This window comes from Dipteris shenzhenensis, chromosome 29, assembly GCF_047967505.1.
Source record: "Dipteris shenzhenensis isolate YYH24624 ecotype China chromosome 29, Dip_SZ_1.0, whole genome shotgun sequence".
In the NCBI taxonomy this organism is placed as follows: Eukaryota; Viridiplantae; Streptophyta; class Polypodiopsida; order Gleicheniales; family Dipteridaceae; genus Dipteris; species Dipteris shenzhenensis.
Genome location: NC_141624.1, coordinates 21534185 through 21559753, shown reverse-complemented (window position 1 = coordinate 21559753; position 25569 = coordinate 21534185). Strand labels below are relative to the sequence as shown.

Genomic DNA, 25569 nt, shown 5'->3' with positions numbered 1-25569 from the left:
GTAGTGAGTGTGTCTCCTTCACTCCCTACTCCAAATCCCTCTCCCTCTCAATCTCTCATTGAGCATTTCACGATAGCCTATAATAGGAAATCGCCAAGTTATATATCTTGGGTGCAAGATGGTGACATCAATTTGGTGTCCGATCGATTAGGACATGAAGTGGCTTGAGCTCACCATTCCAGGGGAAGGTTCTAAGCTTGTTCCATGGCTCCAAGTTGTGAATCCTAGACTATTGATTTCAATCATCTACGTGACGTGGGAGATACCCAGAGAAAGCCAGGATTATTTAATTGATTTTAGTAACGCATTAGTGCCACAAGCTAGCAACCCAAGATAGAAGGCCTTGTTGTAAAAATACAGAGTTTTCCATGACTTTCGGTTTGCTGCCACCATCTTGATCAAAGGATCTAAAAACCCATTATTTGGGACCTTTACCTCCCAACAAGCATTCCAATTGGCTAACCAAGACATGGAGGAGCTAGAACAAAAAATGGAGCCACTAAAAGCGAGTTTCATTAGATCAACCAATATCCCATACACAACACAATTCTCTTTGTCAAAAAGGATGACACCATTGAGATATGATGTCCTTAATAAACTGTCAATCAAAGTTGATTTCCCATACCAAAGAGATTGATTATATATTGAAATGGATAATCTACATAGGGGACATCTTAGATTTAATTCAACGAAGCAAGCATCCATAAGTCAGCTTTCCGCATCAAGAAAGCTCAATTCGAGTTTGTGCCTTTGGATTCATAACAACATCAGCCACACAATCACCCAGATGATGTTATAGATCGCCAATCATTGAAGCCTACCTTTGGCCTTTGTATTGGGTTTGTGGATGAGAGGAGAACCAAAACATGGAGTTGTTTTAAGAATGCAAAGATAGGTCAAAAATGAGGAATATATCCTCTACGAAGGAAACTAACCCTAATACTAACCTTAGGGGGAAAACCCTTTGATTAGAGAAAACATTGCCCTTAGAGTGTGTTCGCACTACACTATTCAATCTCTAACAAAACCCTGCCGGAGTGGCAATGTGAACATGTACAACAAGATGGATCAATCACCAAAAGAACATAAACCTAAAGCTTTACAAAAAACTTCCAACTTTCTCTGGGCCATACCTTAATGAAAAAATCATCTCAATGTGCTTGGTACGGGCAACAAGAGTAGATAATCAAGGCTCTTGGTATTGGAGCTCTATCATAGTCCAAAGATTGGACATCGACGAGGGGAGTCCAATGCTTCAGTCTCTCAACACCTTGTTATGAACGCAAATGCTCCATGTAGCACAGAGAAATCCTAACTCACACTCTGCCTACTTACTAATAACTGAATTGAGAGAATAATGCACTCAAACACAAGAAGACTGTCTGAGGGAGGAATATAAAGGGCCTCCGAGGAAAAAAAGAATAACTGGATATCTGTCTGCCCAATAGGGCTGAATAGAATTGATAGAATAAGTATTGCATAAAGGGAATAAACCCTCACTGCAAAAGGAAAGGAGAGAATATTGTATGGAGGGAAACCCCTCACTGTAGAAATTGCGAACTGAAGAAGTAAAGGGGTACTCTAATGGTATTACAGCTATTCGCAGCTGTGAACCAGAACTTGTAGACATAGTTTTTTTCATACGTTACTATACACATACGTCATACGGGTACAGATTATGGTTCAGCCCCTACGGCTGAATCATACGTGACCCTAATTTTACCCCAAAAAAACCTAGGAAAATATACATTCTACACGTTTACTTGAGAGAGAGCTACAAAACTTTCAACTCAAACAACTTCAGACTTTTATTAATTTTAAACTCATGAATTATGATTCATGGAACAGTCCAGAGACTGAATTCTGTCATATGATACATAGTGATAGACACCAAAACATCATGATCAATCATCAAAGGTAGCATGTAGTAAATACTAGAAAAGTGAAAGAAGCCTGTAGGATGTAGGTACTACACCAAAACATTAAAGGCAAGTTGGAGAACATCATATAACAAACTGAAAAGGCTGCCAGCCTGCCAGCCTCCAGGCTGCCACAGCCAGGAAACAAAACTGAAATGCATCACAACTGATGAGCCTCGAGCCTCAAGCCCCAAGCTGCATCCGCACCCTGTGTCTCATCCTCATCAGCATCAACATCAGTTCCATCCTCATCATCATCATCATCATCCTCATCCTTATCACTGTCAATCTCATCTGCCTCACCATGGGACTCCAAAATACTAGAACTGCTTGAAGCTGCAGCGACATCCCTCCGTATAACAAGAGGGGTTACTCTTCTCCCTCTGTAGTCTCTTGCAAAGAAGCAGCCTCTCATCATCCTTCTCCTTGTTGATCATTTCCAAGGTCACTTCTATCTTCTCAAATCCCGTTTCCTTGATTTTCGAGATCAGTCGCAAATTAGCATGGACGTGTACTAATTATTTTGTGTTCTTTGGAAGCAGCCTATTCCTTCTTTTGGTATGTCTAAGAGACAAACATGCTCCACGTCCTCTCATAAGGAGAAGCACATGTCCCCTGCAAGAGCACTCGAATAGCCAACTGCTGCAAATTTGGAGTGTGAGCCCCACATGTCTCCCACTACTTCCCCCCTTGGTGCATCTTCTTATCATCCTTCGCAATTGCCCGAGCAAATGTGCCTTGCATGGACTTGTAAACATCAAATTCACTCTTGCAAAGCAAGCAACCTCTCATCATTCTTCTCCTTGTTGATCATTTCCAAGGTCACTTCTATCTTCTCAAATCCCGTTTCCTTGATTTTGGAGATCAATCGCAAATTAGTATGAACGTGTACTAATTCTTCTGTATTCTTTGGAAGCAGCCTATTCCTTCTTTTGGTATGTCTAAGAGACAGACATGCTCTAGGTCCTCTCATAAGGAGAAGCACATGTCCCCTGCGAGAGCACTCGAATAGCCAACTGCTGCATAATTGGAGTGTGAGCCCCACATGTCTCCCACTACTTCACCCCTTGGTGCATCTTCTTATCATCCTTTGAAATTGCCCGAGCAAATGTGCCCGACATGGACTTGTAAACATCAAATTCACCAAATAAGATGTCCTGCCTCTCAACATCATACTTCGTGTACCGCTCTATGACATCCATCCACCCATCATGCACCTCCTTATCACCATTTGGATTTTTCTCTCAAAAGCTCTTGCATGCGAAGAAGAGTGCATCATATCCCACCTATTAACACACAAGGCTCTTAACTTTCAGAAGTCTATTCCATCCATAGTCTGTACCTTCTCCACCATTCGATCAGTGAGCTCATATACAAGATCCATAGTAGTCCCTTCCCTATCAGCCAAACGAAGGATCCGTAGAATAGATGCACATATCTTCACTATGACTCTTGCTTCTTGCCAGAATGAGGCATCCAATACAATGGAAGACACCAGTTGTGCTTTCACAGTGCATGATACTTTCTTCCTGCAACACTCATCACTCACAATCATACGGCGCAATCCATTGTAGACTCTATCATCCAACAAGTTTGCTAACACGATAAACATGTAAGCAAACCGATTCTACGCAGATTTCACTAATTCCTTCTTGCTTAAAGTTCTATATAATGCTAACAAGGTGTGCTTCCAAGTAACAATCCATTCAAGCTACAACTGCTTATGAAGTCTAGACGATTTCATTTTAGTCTCTCCCAATTTCCAAACAAGCAACTAAATCTAGCCGATAGGACAACACACCATTTAAGATAGAAAGGATTCACGCAATACCAGCAGGCCGCAACATGGATGAAAACTTTACAAGGTGAAATTTGCATGTCCGCTAATACGGCAGAAGCATATATCTAGATGAATCCAAGAACATTCCCAAACTCATTCTCTAAAAACACAACATAGTGCAGTTTTAATCTCATGATAATCACTCATAAGGTTGAAAATCATAAACTCCATCACGCATAGCAAGGAAACTCCATCATGCATAGCAAGGACTAGCTACTATTTCATCCCCAATGAGGGCAATACTTGCATTTAAAAGTGAATTGCCCCTTTCCCAAAGGCTTCAGTGTCTCCACATATTCCCATTCTTCTCATTTCTTTCTTCCCGTTTGCGAGAGAGAGAGAGAGAGAAAGAGAGAGAGAGAGAGAAAGAAAGAAAGAAAGAAAGAAAGTTTATTAAAGTCTTCGGAAGACCGATGGGTCTGTGAAAATCCTGATACAACAAGCTGTGATAGTGAAGCTACTAAACGAGCGTCCATACCAAAGCAAAATGCAAAAATGCAGAATGGCAATACTAAGTCCTAAGTACAACATAGTCATGTCGATGGTCGACTATATATCAATCTCAAGATCGTCATCAATATCATCATCATCATCGGCAGCAGCAAGATATCAAGATGGATGAGGCAATGGAGGCATGAAGTCGGCAATAGAGTATTATCGGCCACTCAGAGGTGCGGTCCTGGCACGTCTCCTGGTCGTAGCTCTGCGTCTCACAAGGGCTACTGTGACCCAAGATTCGACAAAGGACATGGGAGAGATAAGAGGGAGTGACCTTGGTCCTCCTTCAATCGATTCATCAAGGCTGAGGTCACAACTCATGACTCACAAAGCTGAGAGAGCCTCCTCTTGCTGAAGGCCACGCAGCTCAAGCTTGAGGTGGACGTATGGTCGTCAGTTGCGTCAACAACTGGAGCCTGGAGTTTGGAAGCTAGGATGTACAGCTGACCATACGAAAATGTACGAAAATGTACGACTGGTTGGAGGGTGGAGAAACGCACTACCAGTCCGCCTCGAAATGCAGCGCGTGTTTGACAGTCGAATGCACCGTACGAAAGGCGTTAACATTTGCCCCCCAAAAAAACATGTACAAAATCGTATTCCGTACACGTATGGAATTGACGTATGTGCAATACGGACAACCACACGCTACAGTTCCAACTATGCTTGTAGATGATGTGGTGAGGATAGATCTGATGCTCTCCCTAATCTAGGCCTCTTCTGTTGCTGAGAACTACTGCCCAAGAGTAGCATGAAATGTGGATGAAATGAATGGCAAAGGGGTAGATAGGGTTTTCGAGCAGACTGGCAAGCTTTGGTCAGATGGTCGACGCCGATCGTTGATGCATTGACTATTTGACTAGAAAGTCAACTCTAAATTTTTAAACCAAGGTTGTCTTTTCAACTGCCTAATGCGCTATTTGCTGGTGTTGTAGTCTGTAGGCAGCATGCAATAGGTTGTGGATGCTAGTGACAGTCCACACGCAATGCCCCCATATGAGAAAAATTTAGTGCGCATTACATAAGGTTGAGCACATGGACATGTCTTTTATGTCATGCAATCCTTGTTCAAGGCACGTGCTATGAAATCCCCTTAGCTCAACTTCATCCTCTTCATGTAGTCTTGAGCTTATTGCTTCTTTTTGGCAGTAGTATATGGCGGTTCTCTCTCAGGCAATGCCATATTTATTCTCGATCATATTCATGAGCAGTGCCAGCATGAGACTTGCCATTGACTTATTATACATTTCTCGTACACTAGCAAGAATTTGACTTCACTTTGTACAAAAAGAGAAAATTCAATTATACCTCAATCTTATGCAACAAATCTAAGCTCTACATGCAATATGCCTCTGTGAGCACTGATCAAGTTTTCCAAACACAGCACAAATATAAGAGAAACGTAAAAATCCAATAGCACTTACCAAAGCAAAGTTTGTGAGCTTCTACATAATACATAAGCCTTCGCTCTAATGTATTCATTGATTACGGAATACGTTCTTTGAATAAATTTAAAGCTATATATATATACATAAAATTTAGCTTCACACAACTAGGACCATCCAATATCGACATCACTTACGATGGTGAGCGATGATGGCTTCTTGAAGGACTCCTACTACTGCTGCGATGATACCTGCAAAACGCAAAAGGTCAAACAATATAAATGTTATTTGATAATTTAAATTTGCAGAACAACATCCACACTATTAGGCAAGTGCCTCACTAACTTTAGGTAGCTATACACAAGGACCATTCACAATAATTACTCCTGAAACTCTTGTTTGCAACCACATAATTAAAGAGAAGACTAAATATGTCCTTGTTTATTTACTTATTTTCTATTGAGGATGACATACATCATAGGACAAGATGAAGGGGCATGGATTAGGGCTGCCATGTGGGCAGCAATCTGGCTGCCATGTAGGCAGCAAATAGACATCGTCTTAGATTGATTTCAGGCAAGTCACATGGGCCACATTTGTCACTGTTTCAGAGCTCAAATAAAGGCTGGAATGAGCCCAGTCATGAGCCCATTCAGTGGAGCAATGGGCTGGAAATAAAGCACTTGCATGCAGGGCCTTTTATAGGCAGCATATCCTGTCACAGCCTTTTATAGGCAGCATATCCTGTCACACATACGGAAGAGGGTGACTCCATGTCAGTCCACCTCACGAAGCTACAGGATCTCAGAGAGCAATTGGTAAATATAGATGAAATTATTCCTGATTCAGAGATGATTACAACCACTCTGAATTCTCTTCCTGAGTCTTATCTCAGTTTTCATACCTCGCTGAACTTATCATTGAGGGGGGGTGCAAATCCTCTCACTTTTCATGAGTTGATAGGACTTCTGCTTCAGGAAGAGCAGACCAGGAAAAATTTGGCTTCACGTGCAGGTGAACAAGCCATGCTCTCAAAGTTTAAATCAAAAACAAAGGGACAGGCAAAGACATCAGTAAATCAGCCTTCCAGTGGGTCAGGACAGCCTTCACAAAAGGCTAAAAATGATGCAAGTAAGCCCAAGAAGAAGGGTTTTTGTCACTACTGCAAAAAGCCAGGTCATCACATTGCAGAATGCAGGAAAAGGCTTGCAAAAGAGAAGAAAAACAGCTCCAGGATGGCTGTTTCAGATTCAGCTCCTCATGCATCTGACAGTGGGGATGCTGCAGCCAACTTTGTTGGACAGGATTATGCCTTTTTATCTTGCATTTCAGATTCTAGGCTGGCTGTCCCAGATGCTCGGGATAGTACAGCCACTTGTAATGATGATACTTTATGCATTTTTAACTTGCAGTTATGACTCTTCTACGGATGCATATGCTTTCAGTGTCAATGAAACATTGAACACTTGGTATTTTGACAGCGGTGCATCCAAGCACATCACTTCTAGGAAGTGTCTTTTTACTTCCTTGCATCCACCTCCCGTTGGTAAGAAAGTCACTTGTGCCAACAACTCATCATATTCAGTACGTGGCACAGGAGATGTTGAGCTCACTGCCATTGATGGCTCAATTTTCAGACTTTCAGATGTCTTATATGTGCCTGGTATAACCAAAAATCTTCTTTCAATGTCCACTCTTAACAGAGCTGGATTTCAGGTCATCTTTGAGGATGACAAATGTGCTGTCCGAGACACGGAAGATGACTATGCCTTAAGGTTATCTGGTACTCTGCTGCGTGGGCTTTTTCAGCTTGATCTTTTTGAGAAAAGAGCAGCCCATGCTCTTGCAGTTTCTACCCCTACAACTGCCATGCAAAATGCAGAATTATGGCATGCCCGATATGGCCACATGCATTACAACAGCTTGATGACACTTCAGAAGTATTCCATGGTTGATGCATTGCCACCTCTTGAGATACCTCCTCCACATGCCTGTGAAGGGTGCATTTTGGGCAAGATGCATCGATTTCCCCTCAAGAAGGATGGTTCAATTAAAGCTGTCCGCAAATTACAGTTTATACATAGTGATGTCTGTGGTCCCATGAGGACTCCATCGTTGGGTAGTCATCTCTACTTCGTTGCATTTATTGATGATTACTCCAATTTCACTTGGGTTTTTGGGCTGAAACGCAAATCAGAAGTGTGTTGGAATATGGAAGCAAGAACTAGAACTAGAAACTGGAAATGAAATAACAAGATTGAAAGACAAGAAATACCTTGAGAAGAGTGTAGACAAGACACAAGCTAGACAGTTGATTGCAATGATGTGACCCATGAATATATGGGTCAAAGTACAAGACATAAAGCAAGAGTGCTTATGGGATAATTGTAGAAGTGCCACATGGCACATACTGAAGACATAAAGACTAGACTTAGACTTAGACAAATATAGACTAGGAAATAGTACACTTAGTGTGCACTTATCTCCAACACCCTCCTTAAGTGGACACTAGGAGTAAGACAGAAAGACAAGACTAGAAGACAGACATAAAGACTGATAGACTGAAAGACAAGATAGAAGTCATGACAGACAAAGATCCTGAGACACCCCTCCTCAAGTGATATCCTCATATGGGTCCACAAGGGTAGGGACAAGATGGATCTAAAACAAAACACAGTCAGATTGATAGACAAATAGACAGACAGACAAGACTAGATAGACAGAAGACTGACTGTAGACTAACAGAAAGACCAAGACACTAGAACCCCTTGACCTACATCATCGGTGGTCAAGATGGTAGACAAGACATAGAAGTAATCAGAAAGCCCACTTCTCATCATGTGAGGAAGGAATAGCAGGATCAGCTGATGGAGATGTTGCAGCAACATGGGCTGAGGTAGATGCAGGGGCTGATGTAGAGGTTTTGGAGTAGCAGTCCCTCTCCCGGTGATTATCACGGCCACAAATGGTGCATGGATGAGCCTTGAAATAGTCCTTCTCCATATGATTAGTTTTGCCACAATGGGTGCAAGGCTTTCTTACCTTAGAACTTCCTTTCTTTGCTAAAAATGCAGTGTCAGTTACCTTTCGTTGTTGAGTTCTTTCTTCCTCTTGGAGAGCATTGATGATACCCTCAAGAGAAGGATTATTATGATACTTGAAGGTAGTGACAAGAGTAGCATAGGTGTCAGGTAAGCTTTTGAGAAGCACAGCAATAGCAATATCTTCGGAGATGGGAGACTTGACTGACGCAAGCTGAACCATAAGACTGCGAAGATAATTGACATGAGAGCCTATAGTAGCTCCTTCCTGCATATGTAGATCAAAGAATGAGATCATAAGTGCAATCTTAGAGTTTTTAGATCGGGCTCCAAAAAGGGTATCCAAAGTGATCCATGCTTGAGGAGCAGACTGTATGTCGGAGATGTGATGAATGTAATCATCTCCAAGGCCGAGCAATATGTGATAGCATAGGCTTTGTCGTTCTTGGCAGTGACAGCTTGCTCAGAGGGACCTTCGGGAGCAGCACGGTGAACAATGTCCCAAAGACCTTCTTTCATAAGATGGCACTTGATTTTGATTTGCCAAGTATGAAAGTTGGACCCATTGAATTTGTCGATAGATATGAGAGAATGAGAGGAAGATGCCATATGGGAAGGTCTTACCTCTTGCTAGGATGCAAGGGCAGTGTCTATTCCCTTACAATGAAGACAAAATTGCAGATTTCAAAGCTGTTTTGCAGACCAACTTTGACATGTCAGATTTGGGGCTGCTTCACTTTTATTTGGGGATCCAGTTCTCTCATGAGAGACGTGGCACTATTATGTCTCAGTCCAAGTATGTTCACAAACTCTTAAGCAGACTTAACATGCATGAGTGTAAGCCCATAGCCACTCCCATGGAGCCGGGGCTGAAACTCACAATGCATGATGCAGGAAAATTAGTTGATGCCACACTTTACAGTCAGGCTGTTGGATGCCTCATATATCTCTGCAACACTAGACCTGATATTCAGTTTGCAGTATCTCAGGTGAGCAGGTACATGCACAGCCCAAAAACTATGCATTGGTAGGCAGTCAAGCGCATCTTCCGTTATTTGCAGGGCACGAAGTCTTTTGGCTTGCTATTTCCCCGAGGGGGTGACTTGCAGATGCATGCCTACAGTGATTCAGATTGGGCTGGTGATTATGACACTAGGCAGTCCACTAGTGGCAATTGTTTCTTTTTGGGTAAATCTTGCATTTCCTAGCTGAGCAAGAAACAATCTACAGTGGCTACCTCATCATGTGAAGCTGAGTACAGGGCAGCTTTCAGCAATAGTTGAATGTGTCTGGCTGCGACGTCTATTTGCTGATCTTCATCTGTCTTTGGAGGGTCCTTCTCCAATTCTCACTGATAGTCAGAATGCCATTGCAGTGCCAAAGAATCCAGTGTTTCATGCTCGCACGAAGCACATTGAGGTTCACTATCACTACGTCAGAGAGAAGTTACATGCAGGAGAGATCAGTATGATCTTTGTGTCCACACATGACAACGTTGCAGATATTTTCACCAAAGCACTACCACGTGAAAAGTTTGAGGCATTTCGCAGTGCCCTGAACTTATATCCATTTGGTGATTGATCAGCCTTGTACATGACATTGGCACTACAGGGGGGTGTTATAATTATAGATATAATTCAGCAGTGACCAATGTAATATAATAAGCTAGTTAGGGGCACTTTTCCCTCTTTAAGAGGTTTTTCCCCCTAACCGCAGTTAGTTCACTAACTATGGTTAGTGACTACTAAGGTTTTGTCACTAGGACAAAACCTTATCTCTCACTCATTGAGTTGTACTCTTCACACTCTTCTATTGCAACTCAGCATTCAGCTTCCAAGCTTTCAGCTCTCACTCTCTTGCTCTCTCTCTCACTCTCCATTCTCTCACACAAAATAGATAGGGTTCTCCATTCTTTTGGGCGCATTGGACCCAAGTCTATAAAAAGGGCCCAGCGGTTCAGTTTTCGGAGAGTAAGCTGTTGGAAAGTAGAGGATAGAATCACTCACACCTCACACTCCCGATCGCAGCTCAAACAACACTCAAAGAGAAGGGGAGAGAAAGATAGCAAAACTCGGATACATATTCATCCACAAATGTGGGCAGACAAAAGCTCAAAGGTGAGCATACAACCAGCCAAGAGATGCTGGAACAAATCCTGAGTCCTCTCCCTGCGCGCTTGCAGGTGCAAGGCTGATCTGTGCAGGTGATGAAGAGAAAAGTGGGGGGCAGCCAGCCCCTAGAACTGGCCGACTTTTCAGCCGGTTCCAATCTGCTAGAACCGACCCCTAGAAGGGCCAAGATGGCCGCCTTCTGGTCGGTTTTTGGGCCAACCCTTTGGCCTGTATAAGGCCCCATATGCAAGGCCTTTTGGGATGCTGCTGGCTGGTGCTCATGTGCTGCAGATACCCCTGCATGGACCCTTGATGCTGGCGCATTGTTCCACGCAAGCTACTGCCCTCTTACAGCAAGGTACTCTCAGCCCCCCCATCCCCCTATAGTCTCCAGCCCCCTTGTCCCCTCAAATCAAGGGCTCACAGGTGGGGCAGTGACATTTCTAACACCCACTCTCAATGACACAACTGTGGGCCGATCCCCATGCGTCGAATATGGTGTTCCATCTGTTCCCTGGAATGCGCCTTCGTGAAGACATCCGAGATGTCGTCATCGGTCAGGCAGTACATCAACTCTATGACCTCTTTGTCGATGAGTTCACGAACAAAGTGGTAGTGGACCTCGATGTGCTTCGTCCGTGCGTGAAACACGGCGTTGTTGGCGATCACTATGCAACTCTAGTTGTCGCACATAACCACCGTGGCATCTTCTTGGGCCACATTCATGTCCTCCAAGATCCACCTGAGCCACAATGCTTCGCATGCCGCTGTACAAGCAGCCCTGTAATCCGTATCTGTAGATGAAAGAGCGACACTAGGTTGTTTCTTACTCAACCATGACACAGCTCCTGATGAGAGTAAGAAACAATATCCAGAAGTCAATCTCATGGTATCAATATCACCTGCCCAATCACTATCGCAGAAACCTCCCAACTCAATGCCTCTCGTATAAGTGATGCCGTAGGTGCAGGTGCCTTTCAAGTACCTTAACACCCTCATCCTACGTCCCAATAGGCCTTCTTGAGTGTGGGGGAGAACTGACAAAGCAATCCAACTGAGTAAGAAATATCGGGTCTGGTATTGGTGAGGTAAAGCAAACTCCCCACCATGCGTCGATACGGTGATGAATCAACCAGCTAAGATGGATCACGCACACTTAGCTTCAGACCAGTTTCCATGGAAGTCACTGCTGCTTTGCAATTTTCCATATGAAAGCATTTAAGTAGCTCCCTGCAATATTTCTCATGTGAAATAAAGATACAGCTCTTTTCCTGATTCACCTCAATCCCAAGAAAGCAGCGAAGTATGCTTAAGTCAATCATCTCGAACTCCTCCATGAGAAGTCTCTTGACCTGAGCAATCTTCTTCGTATGATTCCCTGTAATGATGAGGTCATCCACATATACAATCAATACCAGCCGCAAATCCCCCTCTGTGTCGAGATAAAGATTTGCTTCTGATGGACTCCGCTAAAGCCCGATCTTCTCAAAGAAAACATCTATCCATTGGTACCAAGCTCTAGGGGGCTTTTTCAGCCCGTATAAGCCCGCCTTCAGTTTGCAGACTTTTGATGGGGATCCTCGAATCTGAAATCCTATTGGTTGTGCCACATATACCTCCTCCTCCTCCAGGGTTCCATTCAAAACTTGACGTCCATCTGAAAAATAGGCCAACTGTGATGAGCAACCAAGGCAATGACTGTCCGAATGATCACCATCTTGGCTATGGGGGCGAAGGTCTCGTCGAAGTGAAGTCCTTCTGACTGTGCATAGCCTTTCACCACCAATCTCGCTTTGTACTTGTCCAAGCTCCCATCTTACTTGAACTTAAGCTTGTACACCCATTTAGTCCCAATGACCTTCCGTTTGGTTGGTTTGGACACTAAATCCCAGGTGTCATTTTTCAAAATGACATCCATCTCTGCCTCCATGGCTTCCTGCCATTGTTGAATATCCTTCACTTCCTAGAAGGAACAACGCTCCTCAATCTACACCACCATAGCGTAGTTCACGGAGAGTCTTCATGTTACGTTCAAACCGTCGCACTCCGAAATTGCTCTCGGGAGCGTCCATGACCCATGAGTCTACTAAAGTCTTCAAATACCACTAAGTTAGCTTCTTCTCTGATGGAGGTGCCTTTGCTGGAATCGCCTTGGGAGATGGTTCTGGAACAGCATGCTCCTCCTTCTCCAGTGGTCTTCAGTCGTCTCCACCTCTTAGATGGTGACCTTGGGTGGGGGTAATGATGGAAGTTCAGGAACCTCTTCTGCAGGCTGTGGCTCTAACTCCTCAAAGATCACGTCCTTGCTGATAAGGATCTCCTTTTCCGAGTCAAAAAGACGATAGACCTTGGATTCTTCACTGTATCCCACAAAGATACATCTTCGGCTATGGGAATCAAGCTTCGTCCGCTCATCTTTATGCACATGAACAAATGCATTAGAACCGAAAATCCATAAATGCAATAGCGTGGGCTTCTTACCATACTAAGCTTTATATGGAGTCTTGTCATCAACGGCCTTGGTCTTGGTTATGTTGAAAATGTGAACGACAGTGTTCACAGCTTCACCCCAATAAGCTTTCGAGAGATTCCTCCCTCGCAACATGGTCAAACCTGCCCTTGACTTATGCATCTCGGCAAGAGTGCCATAATTGACGTGGCCGAACCACTCATGCCACAATTTGGATCTGCCATGGTCCCCGTGCACCAACAGGGCATTGAGCCCATATAGCCTGTGCTCCTCGACTCCTTAAGCCACCACCTTTCCATTTGCCTTGGATGTGACAGTGACTTTGCCGTCGTCGAATAAGACCGACATATTGTGCTTGTCCATCTGACTGACAGACAAAAGATTCTTGCACAAATTTGGTACATACAATACACTGAAAATCAGCTCCTCGTTTCCTGCAATCATGATGAATGGAATACTACCAACACCCTTCACATAGCATGATCGGTTATTCCCCACAGTGACCTTGGAATCGGGAAGCGTACCTTCCATGGATTTGAACCACTCCTTGTTGGACATGTTTTTTGACGCTCCATTGTCCACGTACCAACCTTCCTTTCCTTCATTGATTGCTGGTTGGGGATTTGGTTGGGAGTTCGCACCACTAGCTCAACTCGTGGCGTGGAGGGGACATCTCTTGATTCGAGATCATTTCTTGTAGATGTAGTGGTTGGGTGGTGAGCAACCTGCTCAGATCCTCACGTTCTTGTTGTTCTGGTGTTTGCTTGCAGGTCTGGATTCTCAAGAGCTCTAGGGTCATGTCAGGTGTGGTCTTCCAGCTGTGGTTTTGTCTCAGCAGTAAAGAGCAGAGTTTTTCCCGATGCTTGTTCGTTGCAATGCAGTTTGCTATGCAGAAATTTCTCTCTCTAAACGCAATCTTCTCCCTCTAGACACATAAAAGAGAGGTGGAGGTTGCTTGCTACAGCCAACACTCCATGCAGTGGAAGATTATGAAAACATCGCCCAAAATCCACACAGTGCTAACTCAAATCTCACTTCTTTCCTTATTTTTACACAAGTGCATAGAGAGACGCATACAGACTTAAATCTTTGAGCATTGCAACATTAGAGTACAACAGTATTGTGCCGCCATCTAGCAGACACGATGTGGACTCTTGACCACCCAAAAGTATCATCTACCTCCTTCTGGCACCTTTGATCTATGTCAGCCTGCATGCTTTCCTAGTGCAATGAAGGGCGCAGGGGCTGAATTGGTGAAGGCTAGAGATGGCAAGAAAGGGGAAGAGGAGAGGGGAGAGGAGAGTGTAAGCAGCACATAGGAGGAAGGGGGTGGGAGTAGATGGTATTAGATGTTACATCAAAAGTTGTACAATGAGTGGTGGATGGAGACTTATATAGTCCCTCCACATGTCCCACCTAAAATCCCTCTAAAGGACCTCTAAATTAGCCCATTCGCCCCCTTTATTACAGCCATCCCTTCCCATAGAATTTTGCCCACAAAATTTCACATCCTGGCTGTCCAAACGGTGCAGCAAACAGCAACTACTAATCAACCTGGAAGGAGATAGGGGTAGTCCTGGACAATGCTTTCTGGCTGCCATGAATTTTCACCCTCGGGGAGACCTTGCCATGGTCTACATAGATCTTGTTTCTGAGCACATGGTCTTTGAAACCCACGATGCGCTCCGGGGCATAGAGGATGTGACCCTCCTCATCCATAGGTGGTAGCTCAGGAAGAACTTGGACATGCTGTCCTACATGCGGCTTCAGCAAGGACACATGGAAAACATTGTGAATCTTGGAGATACTGGGCAGCTCCAACTCAGATGCCAACTCTCCAACTTTGTGGATGATCTTGTAGGGACCGCCATACCTATGAGCAAGCTTCGTATTGGTGTTACCTTTCAGCGAGACAACCCTTCTTATGGAGGCGTAAATGCACATAATCCCCTTCAAAAGACAGATACCTCCTGCATTCATCCACATACTTCTTTTGCTTGGCAATCCTGCATATTCTTCTTAGCCAATTGCAGAAGGGCATCCATTCTTTCCAAGTCACTCCTTGCTTGCTGATTTTTCACAAATATGTCTGCCATTAAAGGCGGCACCCCAACCTTGCATCCATACATTGCTTCAAAAGGGCTCATGCCAATGGAAAGGTGTTTGGTACTGTTGTAGCAAAATTCAGCCAAAGCCAACCACTTATCCCAGAACTTTTGTGTATCAAGACAAAAGTGCCTCAGGTATTCCTCCACCCATTTGTTCACCCTCTCTAACTATCCATCCGTCTCTGGGTGGTAAGCAGTGCTAGGTGTGAGGAGAGTAACCATCGCTGTGAATAACTCTTGTCAAAAGTGACCCATAAACTTTGCATCTCTGTCAATGACAATTTCCTGAGGGCAGCCATGATGCTTAAAAACATTCTCAATAAATTGCCAAGCAACCTGTGATGCTGAATACCGGGTCTTAGTGGGTATGAAATGAGCCTGTTTTGCCATTTTGTCCACCACCACATAAATGCTATCCCATCCCTTCTCTGTAGAAGGCAACCCTGTGATGAAATCCATAGTGATATGAGTCCATTTGCCTTCAGGAATAGGGAGAGGCTGTAAGAGACCTGCGGGTAGCTGGCTGTCCACCTTTTTCTGTTGGCAAGGCAAGCATTCAGTGACATTTTTAACCACATCCCGCCACATGCCATCCCAGATGAGACTCTATCTGATTCTTTCATGTCTTAGTGATACCAGCATGTCTTGCTGTAGGAGATTATACTTTGAATCTGCCACAAGATAACTTTTGTCCTTGCAGTACAACAGCCCATTATGAGGCTTAAATTCAGCTGCCTTCAAATCCTGCATTTACTCTTCCTGAATCCAATGAATACAATCTTGATAGATGGTGGAAACGGCAGACGGACTGCAAGCCCACATTCTAGACAAAGCATCGGCACCCACATTTTCTTTCCCCTTCCTGCAACTCTATATCAAAATCGTAAGACTGTACTGCAGCCAACCACCTCTTCTGCTTCATGGACAGATTGCGCTGCGTAAGGGAGTACTTGAGTGTCCTATGATCTGTCTTAACCTTAATACTGCTACCGTACAAGTAGTGGTGCCATTTCTCAAAAGCATGTAGTATGGCCAGCATTTCCTGATCATAAATACGATAGTCCAATTCCTTCGCTATAAATTTTCTGCTCTCGAAAGCTTTGACTCCATGTTGCTGTCTCAGAACAGCCCCCAGGCCTTTGCCACTTGCATCCGCCTTGCGACCCGGGTGGACAGCGAGGCACTGTTTGCACCTTGATCCTTGACCTAGTCTCCTTGATTCTTGTTGTCCTTGCAGCTCTGATGGCAGCCTATTGTGAGGTACTGTATGGAGTGTCTCTGGACTTCCTTGTTGCTGAATGTGCAGCCCAGACTGAGGCTCTAGATGCTCCAACACTAGATGTTGCTCTCTCAGAACAGCCCCCCACTTGCATCCGCCTTGCAGCCCCGGTGGACAGCGAGGCACTGTTCGCACCTTGATCCTTGACCTAGTCTCCTTGATTCCTGTCCTCCTTGCAGCTCTGATGGCAGCCTATTGTGAGGCACTGTATCGAGTGTCTCTGGACTTCCTTGCTGCTGAATGTGCCACCCAGACTGAGGCTCCAGATGCTCCAACACTAGACGAATACCTGCCGGGGCCCTGTCTATAGGGCTGGAATGTCCTCAGAACAGCCCTAACAGCACCAGATCTGCCCACTGGGACTGCTCCATATATTGCGCCTGGCTTGCAGCTGTACCAGGATTCCGACCTGTTATGGTGCTTTCCGGCCTGCTACAACCTGCTCTTCTGGTTCGACCATGGGCCCTTCTGCCAACCATACAGGGCTTGTGCTGCCCTCCAACAGCAGCCTGTTATTGCTGCTCATGCTGCCCACATGGCAGTCTGCATGATGCCCAGCCCTGCACACCTTGAAAGATCTGCCCCTTGGCAGACTCTGCCCACATGGCATCTAACCTAAACTGCTGGTCTACCTCCCCCGTGTCCTCTTTTGGGGGTTCACAATTGGGGAGGTGACCCTGATAATCCCAACACCAAGCTTCTCATCTCGGTTGATCGAAGAGGTTTCGAACACTTTGAACAAGTAGCCCCAATCAGTTACTCGCCGCATGGCCATACAAGAGTGGCGTTCTCTCTCACTAGCCCTTGTTTTGTTCCATTTCATAACAAGGCTTTTGGTCTGTTTTCTCAAATCCCAAGAGGCAAATCTGGTCGGAATGCACCCCCTGATCTTAACATATATAGTCTACTTGGCTCAGCATTTGTTGACGATGGAGCCCTTTTTATAGAGGACCTGGCCACTAGTCTAGAAAGCATGAGATTCCTTTTGAAGCAGCATTTCTTGGCCGATCTAGTCACTCATGAATAAGTTATTATAGCCTAATTTGTGCCTCTTACATCAAGAGAATTTCATACACTCCAAGTAAATGTTGGATACTTCAAGGTTGCATCCATTGTATGGTAAAGCCAAGAAAATGCACTATTACAGCAGGCGAGGCTATGTATCTTGAGCACATTTTTGTACCATGATAGGATAACAATGGACCCCTCAAAAGTGAAAGGTGTGATATGGAATGGAAACAACCACAAAATACGACTCGATGCCTTTCTCTACAAGAGGCTTGTAAGGTATTTTGCAAAGAATGGATCCTTTGAAGAAAAACACCCACATGAGGTCAAACAAGAGCTACAATTTGTGCAAAGTAAAATAGACCCAAACTCAAATTAGGCTTTCAACAATATAAGTTTAAACGTACATAAAAAAGGAAAATACAAATGGAGTTATGATTCTCAAGAAAGTAACAATGTGTGCCTCTTAATCATTCATGTTACATATTAATGGTCAATTCGCACAATCACAGACTCGATTTTGTCAGCCATGTTCCTCCCCTCTAATAGTATCTCAGTACAAGCGCTAGATTCTTTGCATTGAAAGACACTGGAATCTCGAGATCCCAAAAAAGTATGTACTCTGACATCAACCACCTTCATGTGCATTTTGAAAAACTGAGGAACTATTTATCTAAGGCATACCTGTACGGAGATCGGCTGCGAGTTCGACTTCTGCTGCGACTTCTACGCCTGTGCTGGGCGATCCTGCGAGTCTCTGCTAGTTTCTCTTGCCTTAATCTTTCTTGCTCACGCCGCTTTGCCAGTTCAGTGACAGTGTCTCTTTTGACTGTGTGATTAAATCACTTCCAATTGGTACATGGCTTTGCAAATAACTTTTTCTTCAAGAAATTGTACATCTGAAACCTTAGACATTCAATTCGTGGCAAGGAGCTTACTTTGCTTGTTCAGCTGTTTGCTCATAATTCTCTTCAAACGCTCTTGAGGAGTCTCTTTCTTTTCACCTTGAGGTGCTTTTGGCACAGGTCCAGCAGGAGTCACTGGCTTGCTAAGCTTGGCAATAGCAGAGGAGGCACTGCAGTACCCATTTCAAGACGAGCAAGAATTTAGGGTGTGAATAATGACATAAAGGATCAAAGGATATAGACTGAGCAGCAGTAAAAATAAGACTCTTCACATGTAATGGTCATGGAGATGTAAAAACCCCAACGCGTTCAGATGGAAATGGCCACATTCAGAAAATTGACGTGTGAATAAACAACTAAGTCTTTCTAGCACAAGTTATCTGTCATCCTTAGTGAGTTGAGAGTCAGACATTGCACAAAATAAAAGCACAAAGGACAAGCAAAAATCTAAGATGTTGCACAAGTGAAAGGGGAAAAGAAAAGGCAAGAGCACACACTCATTACACGATTTTTCCTTCAAGCCTAAGGCAAGCAAATCAACAGTCACTTGTTTTGAAAGCTTACCAGCAACAAAAAAGACCCATTACTCACACCTAATCACTTTGTAAGATTTCAAGCAAAATAGGAGATACTGTTTGTCTTACCATGGTCACCCAACCAGGTCATTAAAAAACAGCTTTTGCAGGCATTAGCTTCTAGGATTTCAACAACACCAAAAGGTGGATCTACATCACTTGCAAAAGAACAGGCTCAAATGTATCAAGAATTCCTTCAAGTGAGTTTCTTTCAGAGCTTCGAAAATGAATGGCATTCGTGGCCATGGAAGATCCTAAATGGTGAAGAAACAAATTGGCAATCCAAAAATGCAGGCAGCAGGAAATTAAACACCCAACGGTGACAGTAAGACAGTGCAGAAGAGCGCAGAACCTGGGGATTGGAAAGGGGATGTGTTTTGTGGCACCACTATTTTTTTTGGGAAAGGAGACGTGTTTTCTGCCTTCACTGTCTTATTTAAGGCAGACCGGGAGGAAGTAGGAGGGAGGGGGGGGGGGGGGGGGGGGATATAAAAGAGAGAGAAGAAAAAAATTGTGGAATGTAGCAGACCTCACAGGCCCCTTGTGTTCCCGGAAGCCTCTCTCTTTGTCAACTGGAGTTCCTACTGATGCCGCTGGATCAGTGTGGAGAGCCTCAAGAATCCGCCCACTTGAAAGCCTGCAACAGTACTAGCATGATTGTAGAAAGTTCATCTTAATTGAAATGCAACTCTGCAATGCAATGCAGCCTCTAAACCATGCCCATGAGCCCTCCAGAAGCAGGATAACCTTTCACAAACGACTGCTTCCACAAGCCCAGACAGTGGCAAGGGTTAGCACTTCAACGATTAGGTCGTGAGCCCTAAGCCCAACCTACCCCAAGACCACCCAAACGCCTGCCTTGGGGGGCCAGGCGAAGCAGCAGAAGCAGTTGAAGCAGTACAAACAGTGAGGCCAAGTTATGATCGTTGCATGTCTTAAAGGTCCAGTGCTCCGACCGGTTAATTGAGTCAACTTGAGATGGAGGTGATGGCGGTGGAGCAATCCCCATGGTAGAGCCTGGCTCCTCATCTACAAAGCCGCCAAATTCAGTGATGTACTCTATTTTTGGTGCCGGCGCCTTTGTCCTGGCCTTCTTATCAGAATCTCGACTGCGCTCGTGAGAACCTTGTCTATCTTGCCTCCTTGACCTTGGTAGCGAAGGGGAGCGAGAGCGAGATCTAGATCTTTCCCTGTTATGCAGCCACCATCAAGAACATCCTTAGTGTCTCATCTCCTCAAAAGTTGCATCCTTGCTGATATCAAATACTACTCCCTTATACACGAACCTTCTAGATCTCGAGTAAGCTTCATAGGTTGGACTGCCTCTTGGCTCCCTACATGGCATTAACAACAATCAGGACAAACCGGCAAAAGCAAAAGACTCTGACAATGTAAAGAAAAACTCGCCCAGGGGCAAGGATCACCTGCCTCAAATACCTCGACTATTTTTTTAATGCTATCGTACATTGCAGCCACTAAAGAATGGATTCCCAGAATATCTTCACTTTTTTAATGTTCTATGGGCCAAAATTTTCAACTTTCAATATTCTGCTGAGTAACGACTTCTCTAGAACTGTGAAAAAATCACGGCAGGGAAATAGACTGCCTGGCAACAACCTGTAAGGATCATGGTAGGAAAACCGACTGCCTGCTAATCGAATAGCTTCTTTTTCTTTCTCTCTTTCTTGCTGAGAAGCTTTCCGTCTCTCCTTACGGCTCAATTTCCTCTTTAGTCCACAAGAAAGTGTTGTGAGGCATGTTGAACATATAAGCTGACATACTTTGAAAGTTTCCATTGGGCTGAGTGCAGACTGAACATGACATTTTCTCCTAACTCTAGAAATACAACCACTAAACAAGATTGGCAGACTAAGATATGAACAGAGCCAACAATAAAGCCAAACTGATGCAGAATACAGAGCCATGGGAACACAAAAGCTGCATACTCACCATTGCAGGATCACCTTTGACCACCTCCTTCCGTTTTTTTTCTTCTTCCTTGGCCTTTCTATCCATATAAATAAGCCAGTTGAACCGTCTGACTCCATGATCCTTCGCAATCGCTTCTATCTCCTCATCTTCACTGTCTTCACTGCTGCTCTCTTCCTCTTCTTCGTCATCCTCTGAATCTTCGCTGTCAGAAAGTGTGTAGTCTTCCCGACCTTCACCATCATATGTAAAGCCAACTTGTGCATATGTGCCCTTCCCAGGCTGGACAGCCTGTGCAGCACGTTGCCTACAAAGAGATTGGACTGATTAAGAGACAGAACGGAACTAGAAAAGCTAGCAGGAAAATGTTGTAGTTAATCATTTTGTACAATAAAGATGCAAATAAGCATTTCAGAAACAAAATCAGCGACGTGCTCCATGCGTTAAAAATCAATATACCTTCATAAGACTCGAATATATTCAATCTTACAAGATAAATTTTTTTAAGATTAGCAAATTCGTGCTCAATGCGTTAAGAAATCAATCCATATTCTATGCCCAAACAAGTGCAAGAGCAAACCTGTCTGATACAAATGGAGCTACTGCCTTTGCCTCAAGCTCCTGATCAACATCCTCAAGCCCTTCTTCATCATTCACTGAAAATATAGACACAAGTAAGCAACCACTCAGGGAAAATCCCCCATGTTACAAAGAAACAGACCTTGCGGAAGATGGAAAAGAGTACCGACATCCTCGTCGCCTATGTTTAATTAAGTCTCGATAACGTTCAAAATTCACTAGCTCCTCTAGCTCCTCTTCTTCCTCCGTCTTTTCTTTCGCACCACGAGACCTCCCATCGTTCTCTCGTATAAAATCAAGAAGAGCTCTTCCATCAAACCTGCAAGTATGTTTCCAACATCAGCTCCATAGATGAGTCACCTCCGAATATCAACATAAATTTGGACAGATACACATACGTCCGAAGTGCTAAGCGTCAAATGAGCTTTTGACTTGAAACAAAAATCTAATGAACAGTATACCTGTCAATGAGATTTCCCTGTTTTCCATTCCACGGGATCCTACAAAACCAGTATATGCTTAGTACAATTTCACAGGCACATGAGCCAAAGCTTAATTGCTCGCATACCAGTCTGTCACAACAAACAACACATAGAGGTCGATTTATGGTGATAAATGAGGTATAAAGTGATAAATTGATCAAAACCCAACTTACGAACACAAGTTTTGAGATGTTCTTTATGCCTTCAAAATCTTTACAATGTTACTTTTCTGGGTCAATGTCTCTTGTCTTGGTGCACCGTAATTCAAGCCTTGCCGGACATGTAGATGAGGGGATGGGCTGAAAGGATGTAAGGCCAGATGAAAGCCAATGCAAAGGATGCTAAATCATGGTCTTAAGTGGTGAACAAACAAAAGCCTCTGAAGGTCCTCCAGAAAACCTTCAAGGAGAGCTGAAGAAAAAACAAAGCTCTTAACGTTTAGATAATGGGGGTTAAAGATGGTGCAACCAGCCCCTTGGAGACAACCAGAAAATATATGCATGAGAAGTTTGAGGTAGAGAGAATCCACATTGAAAACAATCAATGGGTGGGAAGGGAAGAAGCACAAGACGCCATTGATCATCAAGTTCAAGAACACAAAAGCAAGATATGATGTCTTGACCAAAGAGCAGATATATATCTCGACGAATCCAAGACCCAAACTCATCCTCTAAAAACACTACACTGCAGTTTCAGGCTCCTCCTCCTCCCTCCTTCCTCTCCCCTCCTCCTTCAGCCACCCTACTCCCTCTCCCCTCCTCCATCTGCCCTACTCCCCCTCCCTCCTTCCTCTCCCCTCCTCCTCCCTCCTGCAGTAGCTCTCCCCTCCTTCTCCCTCCTACAATAGCTCCTTCCCTCCCATGATAGTCACAAGGTTGAAAACCATAAATTTAATCACTAGCTACTATGGCATCTCCCACAACATCATCAATACCCAACAGTGGGTGTAGACCATAGTATGAACATATGTTCTCACACATACACATCCATGCTACCACACATACTTGAGCATCCATTTAATACAAAGGTCTTCACACTGAGTTTCTGTCAGCTCTCCAGAGATGAAGGGCAGACTCAGCCGTTACAAAGGCTAGCAGTAAAGGGGAAGGCTAATCAAAAAGTAGTCGACATTCTCTTCATTCAAGCTACAACTGCTTGTGAAGACTCTATGAATTCATTTTAGTCTCTCCCAAATGAGCGATTCTAAGCAAATAATGCTTAGACAATCTAGCTGATAGAACAGCACACCACTTAGATAGATAGAATTTACTGCAATATCAGCAAGCCGCAGGATGGACGAAAACCATAAGGTGAAATTTGCACGTCTGCTATTACAACCAGAACATATACCTAGATGAATCCAATAACATACCCAAACTCATCATCTACAAACACAACACATGGCGCAGTTTCAATCTCATGAGTCACTCACACAGGTTGAAAACCCTAACTCCATCACACATAGCAAGGACTAAATACTATGACATCCCCACTAATGTCATATCAACACCCAATGGTGGGTATAGACTATAGTATAAACATATATCTTCACACTCATATATAGATCCAAAATTCTCTGGTTGACCAAGGTCGACACTCTTCGACCATAATTAAGGTTGACCGACAATCAAGACTCCTTAATTATAATCGAATCTCTTCGACCGGGGTCGGAATATCTTGGTTGACTATAGTCAACCCTCCTTGGCCGAAGCCAAGCCTCGTTGATCGGAGTCAACTCTCTGATTGCAGTTAGCTCTGTAATACTCTAGTTGACCGTAGTCAACCCTCTTGGCCTAAAACAAGTCTCCCTAGCCGAAGCCAAAGGCCTACTTGACTGGAGTCGAATGTCTTTGACCAAAGTCAATGCTTTGACCGATTAAAATAACTCTTTGACCATAGTCAAATAAGAGGTCAACTTCAGTATTTCCAAGTTGACAATTTGCGTGATGTGTAGATAGCCATGTGTATCCTTGTAATATGAGTGAGCCTTTTTGTGGGCTTTGGCATGTCTCTGTGTGGCCTACAAGATCTTTCCCTTGGAAAGTTTTGGCAAAGTTGCACGTTTTTCGTTTCAAATAGCAATTGATAAAGCAGTATCGTTAGCTGGCATATCTTTGTTGAGAGGAGGCTCTCTAGTTGTGTATAATGACTTTTCCATCCTATGTATAGGCCACTTACCTTCAGCCCTTGCTTGCATGACTTGTTTGAGACCCTCCTTTGGTTGCTCAATTTGCATCTTTGTGAGGTCTTCATTCTTTAAGATTTTTTTTTGGGGTTGCTCTACTAGGTTTCCATGGTAGGGAGACTAGTATTAGTTTAGAGCTTATCCTGCCTGTTCAAGGCCCGGACCAAGGCCTCAGATGGTCCCTTCTTCTGGGCCTCATTCCAGTCTCTGCCAGGCCCTGTTAGAACCACATCAGCTGCCTGATCTGCTCCCTCAGATCCCTGCACGTCTGCCCATGTACAGTCTGTACCACTGCCCACATTGCAGCTCCTGTGCATGGCATGCATCTTTCTTTCTTCCTCTCTCTCAAATGTGCCGGGCCCCATGGCTCTCTCTTTCTCAGCCAACATGGCTTCCCTCTGACCCCACATCCTACTGCAGGTCATCCTCCCCCATGTCCTTCCCATTTTGTGGAAAGGTGACTGCTATATTCCAACTTCTCTCAACTTGTCAACATCAACTCGCTCCATTGTTTCTATTGTCACTCAACTGTTTGGGCATGCTAATCATGTCTGCAAACTACAATCCTGAGTGAACCTCCTAGTCCTTGGGACAATGGGCCAAAGCATTTTGAATATGGCTTATGCAATCTACCCAGAGTTCTTGCTCACACAGACCCTGATTTTATAAGAAATTTGTCATAAGCTGGAGCTTAATGTCCATCAGAGAGGGCAAAGCTTTGTAATCTCGACAGCTGCATAAAGGGATTAAAATTAGAAAGTCAAGTGAAGGTGACACTTCTCATCCAAGCCTTTATAATTTGTATAACTCCCAATGGGTCATTCAAAGTTCAACTAAATCTGCTGAAGATCATCTCTCTCAATAGGGTCTGTCTACAAGCTCAATAACACGGTTTTCAAGCAAAACTAATTTACTTTAAGATACATGTTATAGCCATTTCTAGGTTTTCAGCCTTGCCCTTCTGCAGTATAGCAAGCAAGTGTAAAGAGCAAACAATCTAGTACAAACTACTGCAGTAAGCACTTTTCTGCTGCTCCTAAGATTGGCTCAGAGAAAGCTCCATTGCCAATGCGAGGCAATATCGTTCCCACATACTTGTGGTACCAGTGGTAAAACGCTACAGAGAATCTCACAACGAAAGTCCACCAACGTGACATTGAAATTCTGGAATGCAACACTTAAGCGAGTGTGGACTACAAAGATCTACAAGGGTGAGCCACTTGGATCCAAGCCCGCAAGGAAAGAAGAGAAAGGG

At 44.0% G+C, this 25569-nt stretch overlaps 1 protein-coding gene across 3 annotated transcripts in view; it reads right to left on the bottom strand.

The window, feature by feature from the left end:
• Positions 1-25569, bottom strand: part of LOC147882576 (CLK4-associating serine/arginine-rich protein) — a 36292-nt gene that overhangs the window by 10106 nt on the left and 617 nt on the right. For 2 of the 3 annotated variants that reach the window (XM_087400881.1, XM_087400883.1), the window contains exons 2-12: positions 22109-22147; positions 21818-21966; positions 21649-21724; positions 21090-21375; positions 20757-20866; positions 20426-20473; positions 20096-20329; positions 19669-19776; positions 18598-18734; positions 18344-18488; positions 5840-5893 (exon numbers count right to left, since the gene is read on the bottom strand). In XM_087400881.1, coding sequence (XP_087257007.1) covers positions 5840-5893; positions 18344-18488; positions 18598-18734; positions 19669-19776; positions 20096-20329; positions 20426-20473; positions 20757-20866; positions 21090-21375; positions 21649-21724; positions 21818-21966; positions 22109-22147 — 1386 coding nt within the window. The remainder of the gene's footprint in view (positions 1-5839; positions 5894-18343; positions 18489-18597; positions 18735-19668; positions 19777-20095; positions 20330-20425; positions 20474-20756; positions 20867-21089; positions 21376-21648; positions 21725-21817; positions 21967-22108; positions 22148-25569) is intronic. The other variant, XM_087400882.1, reaches the window with a different exon arrangement.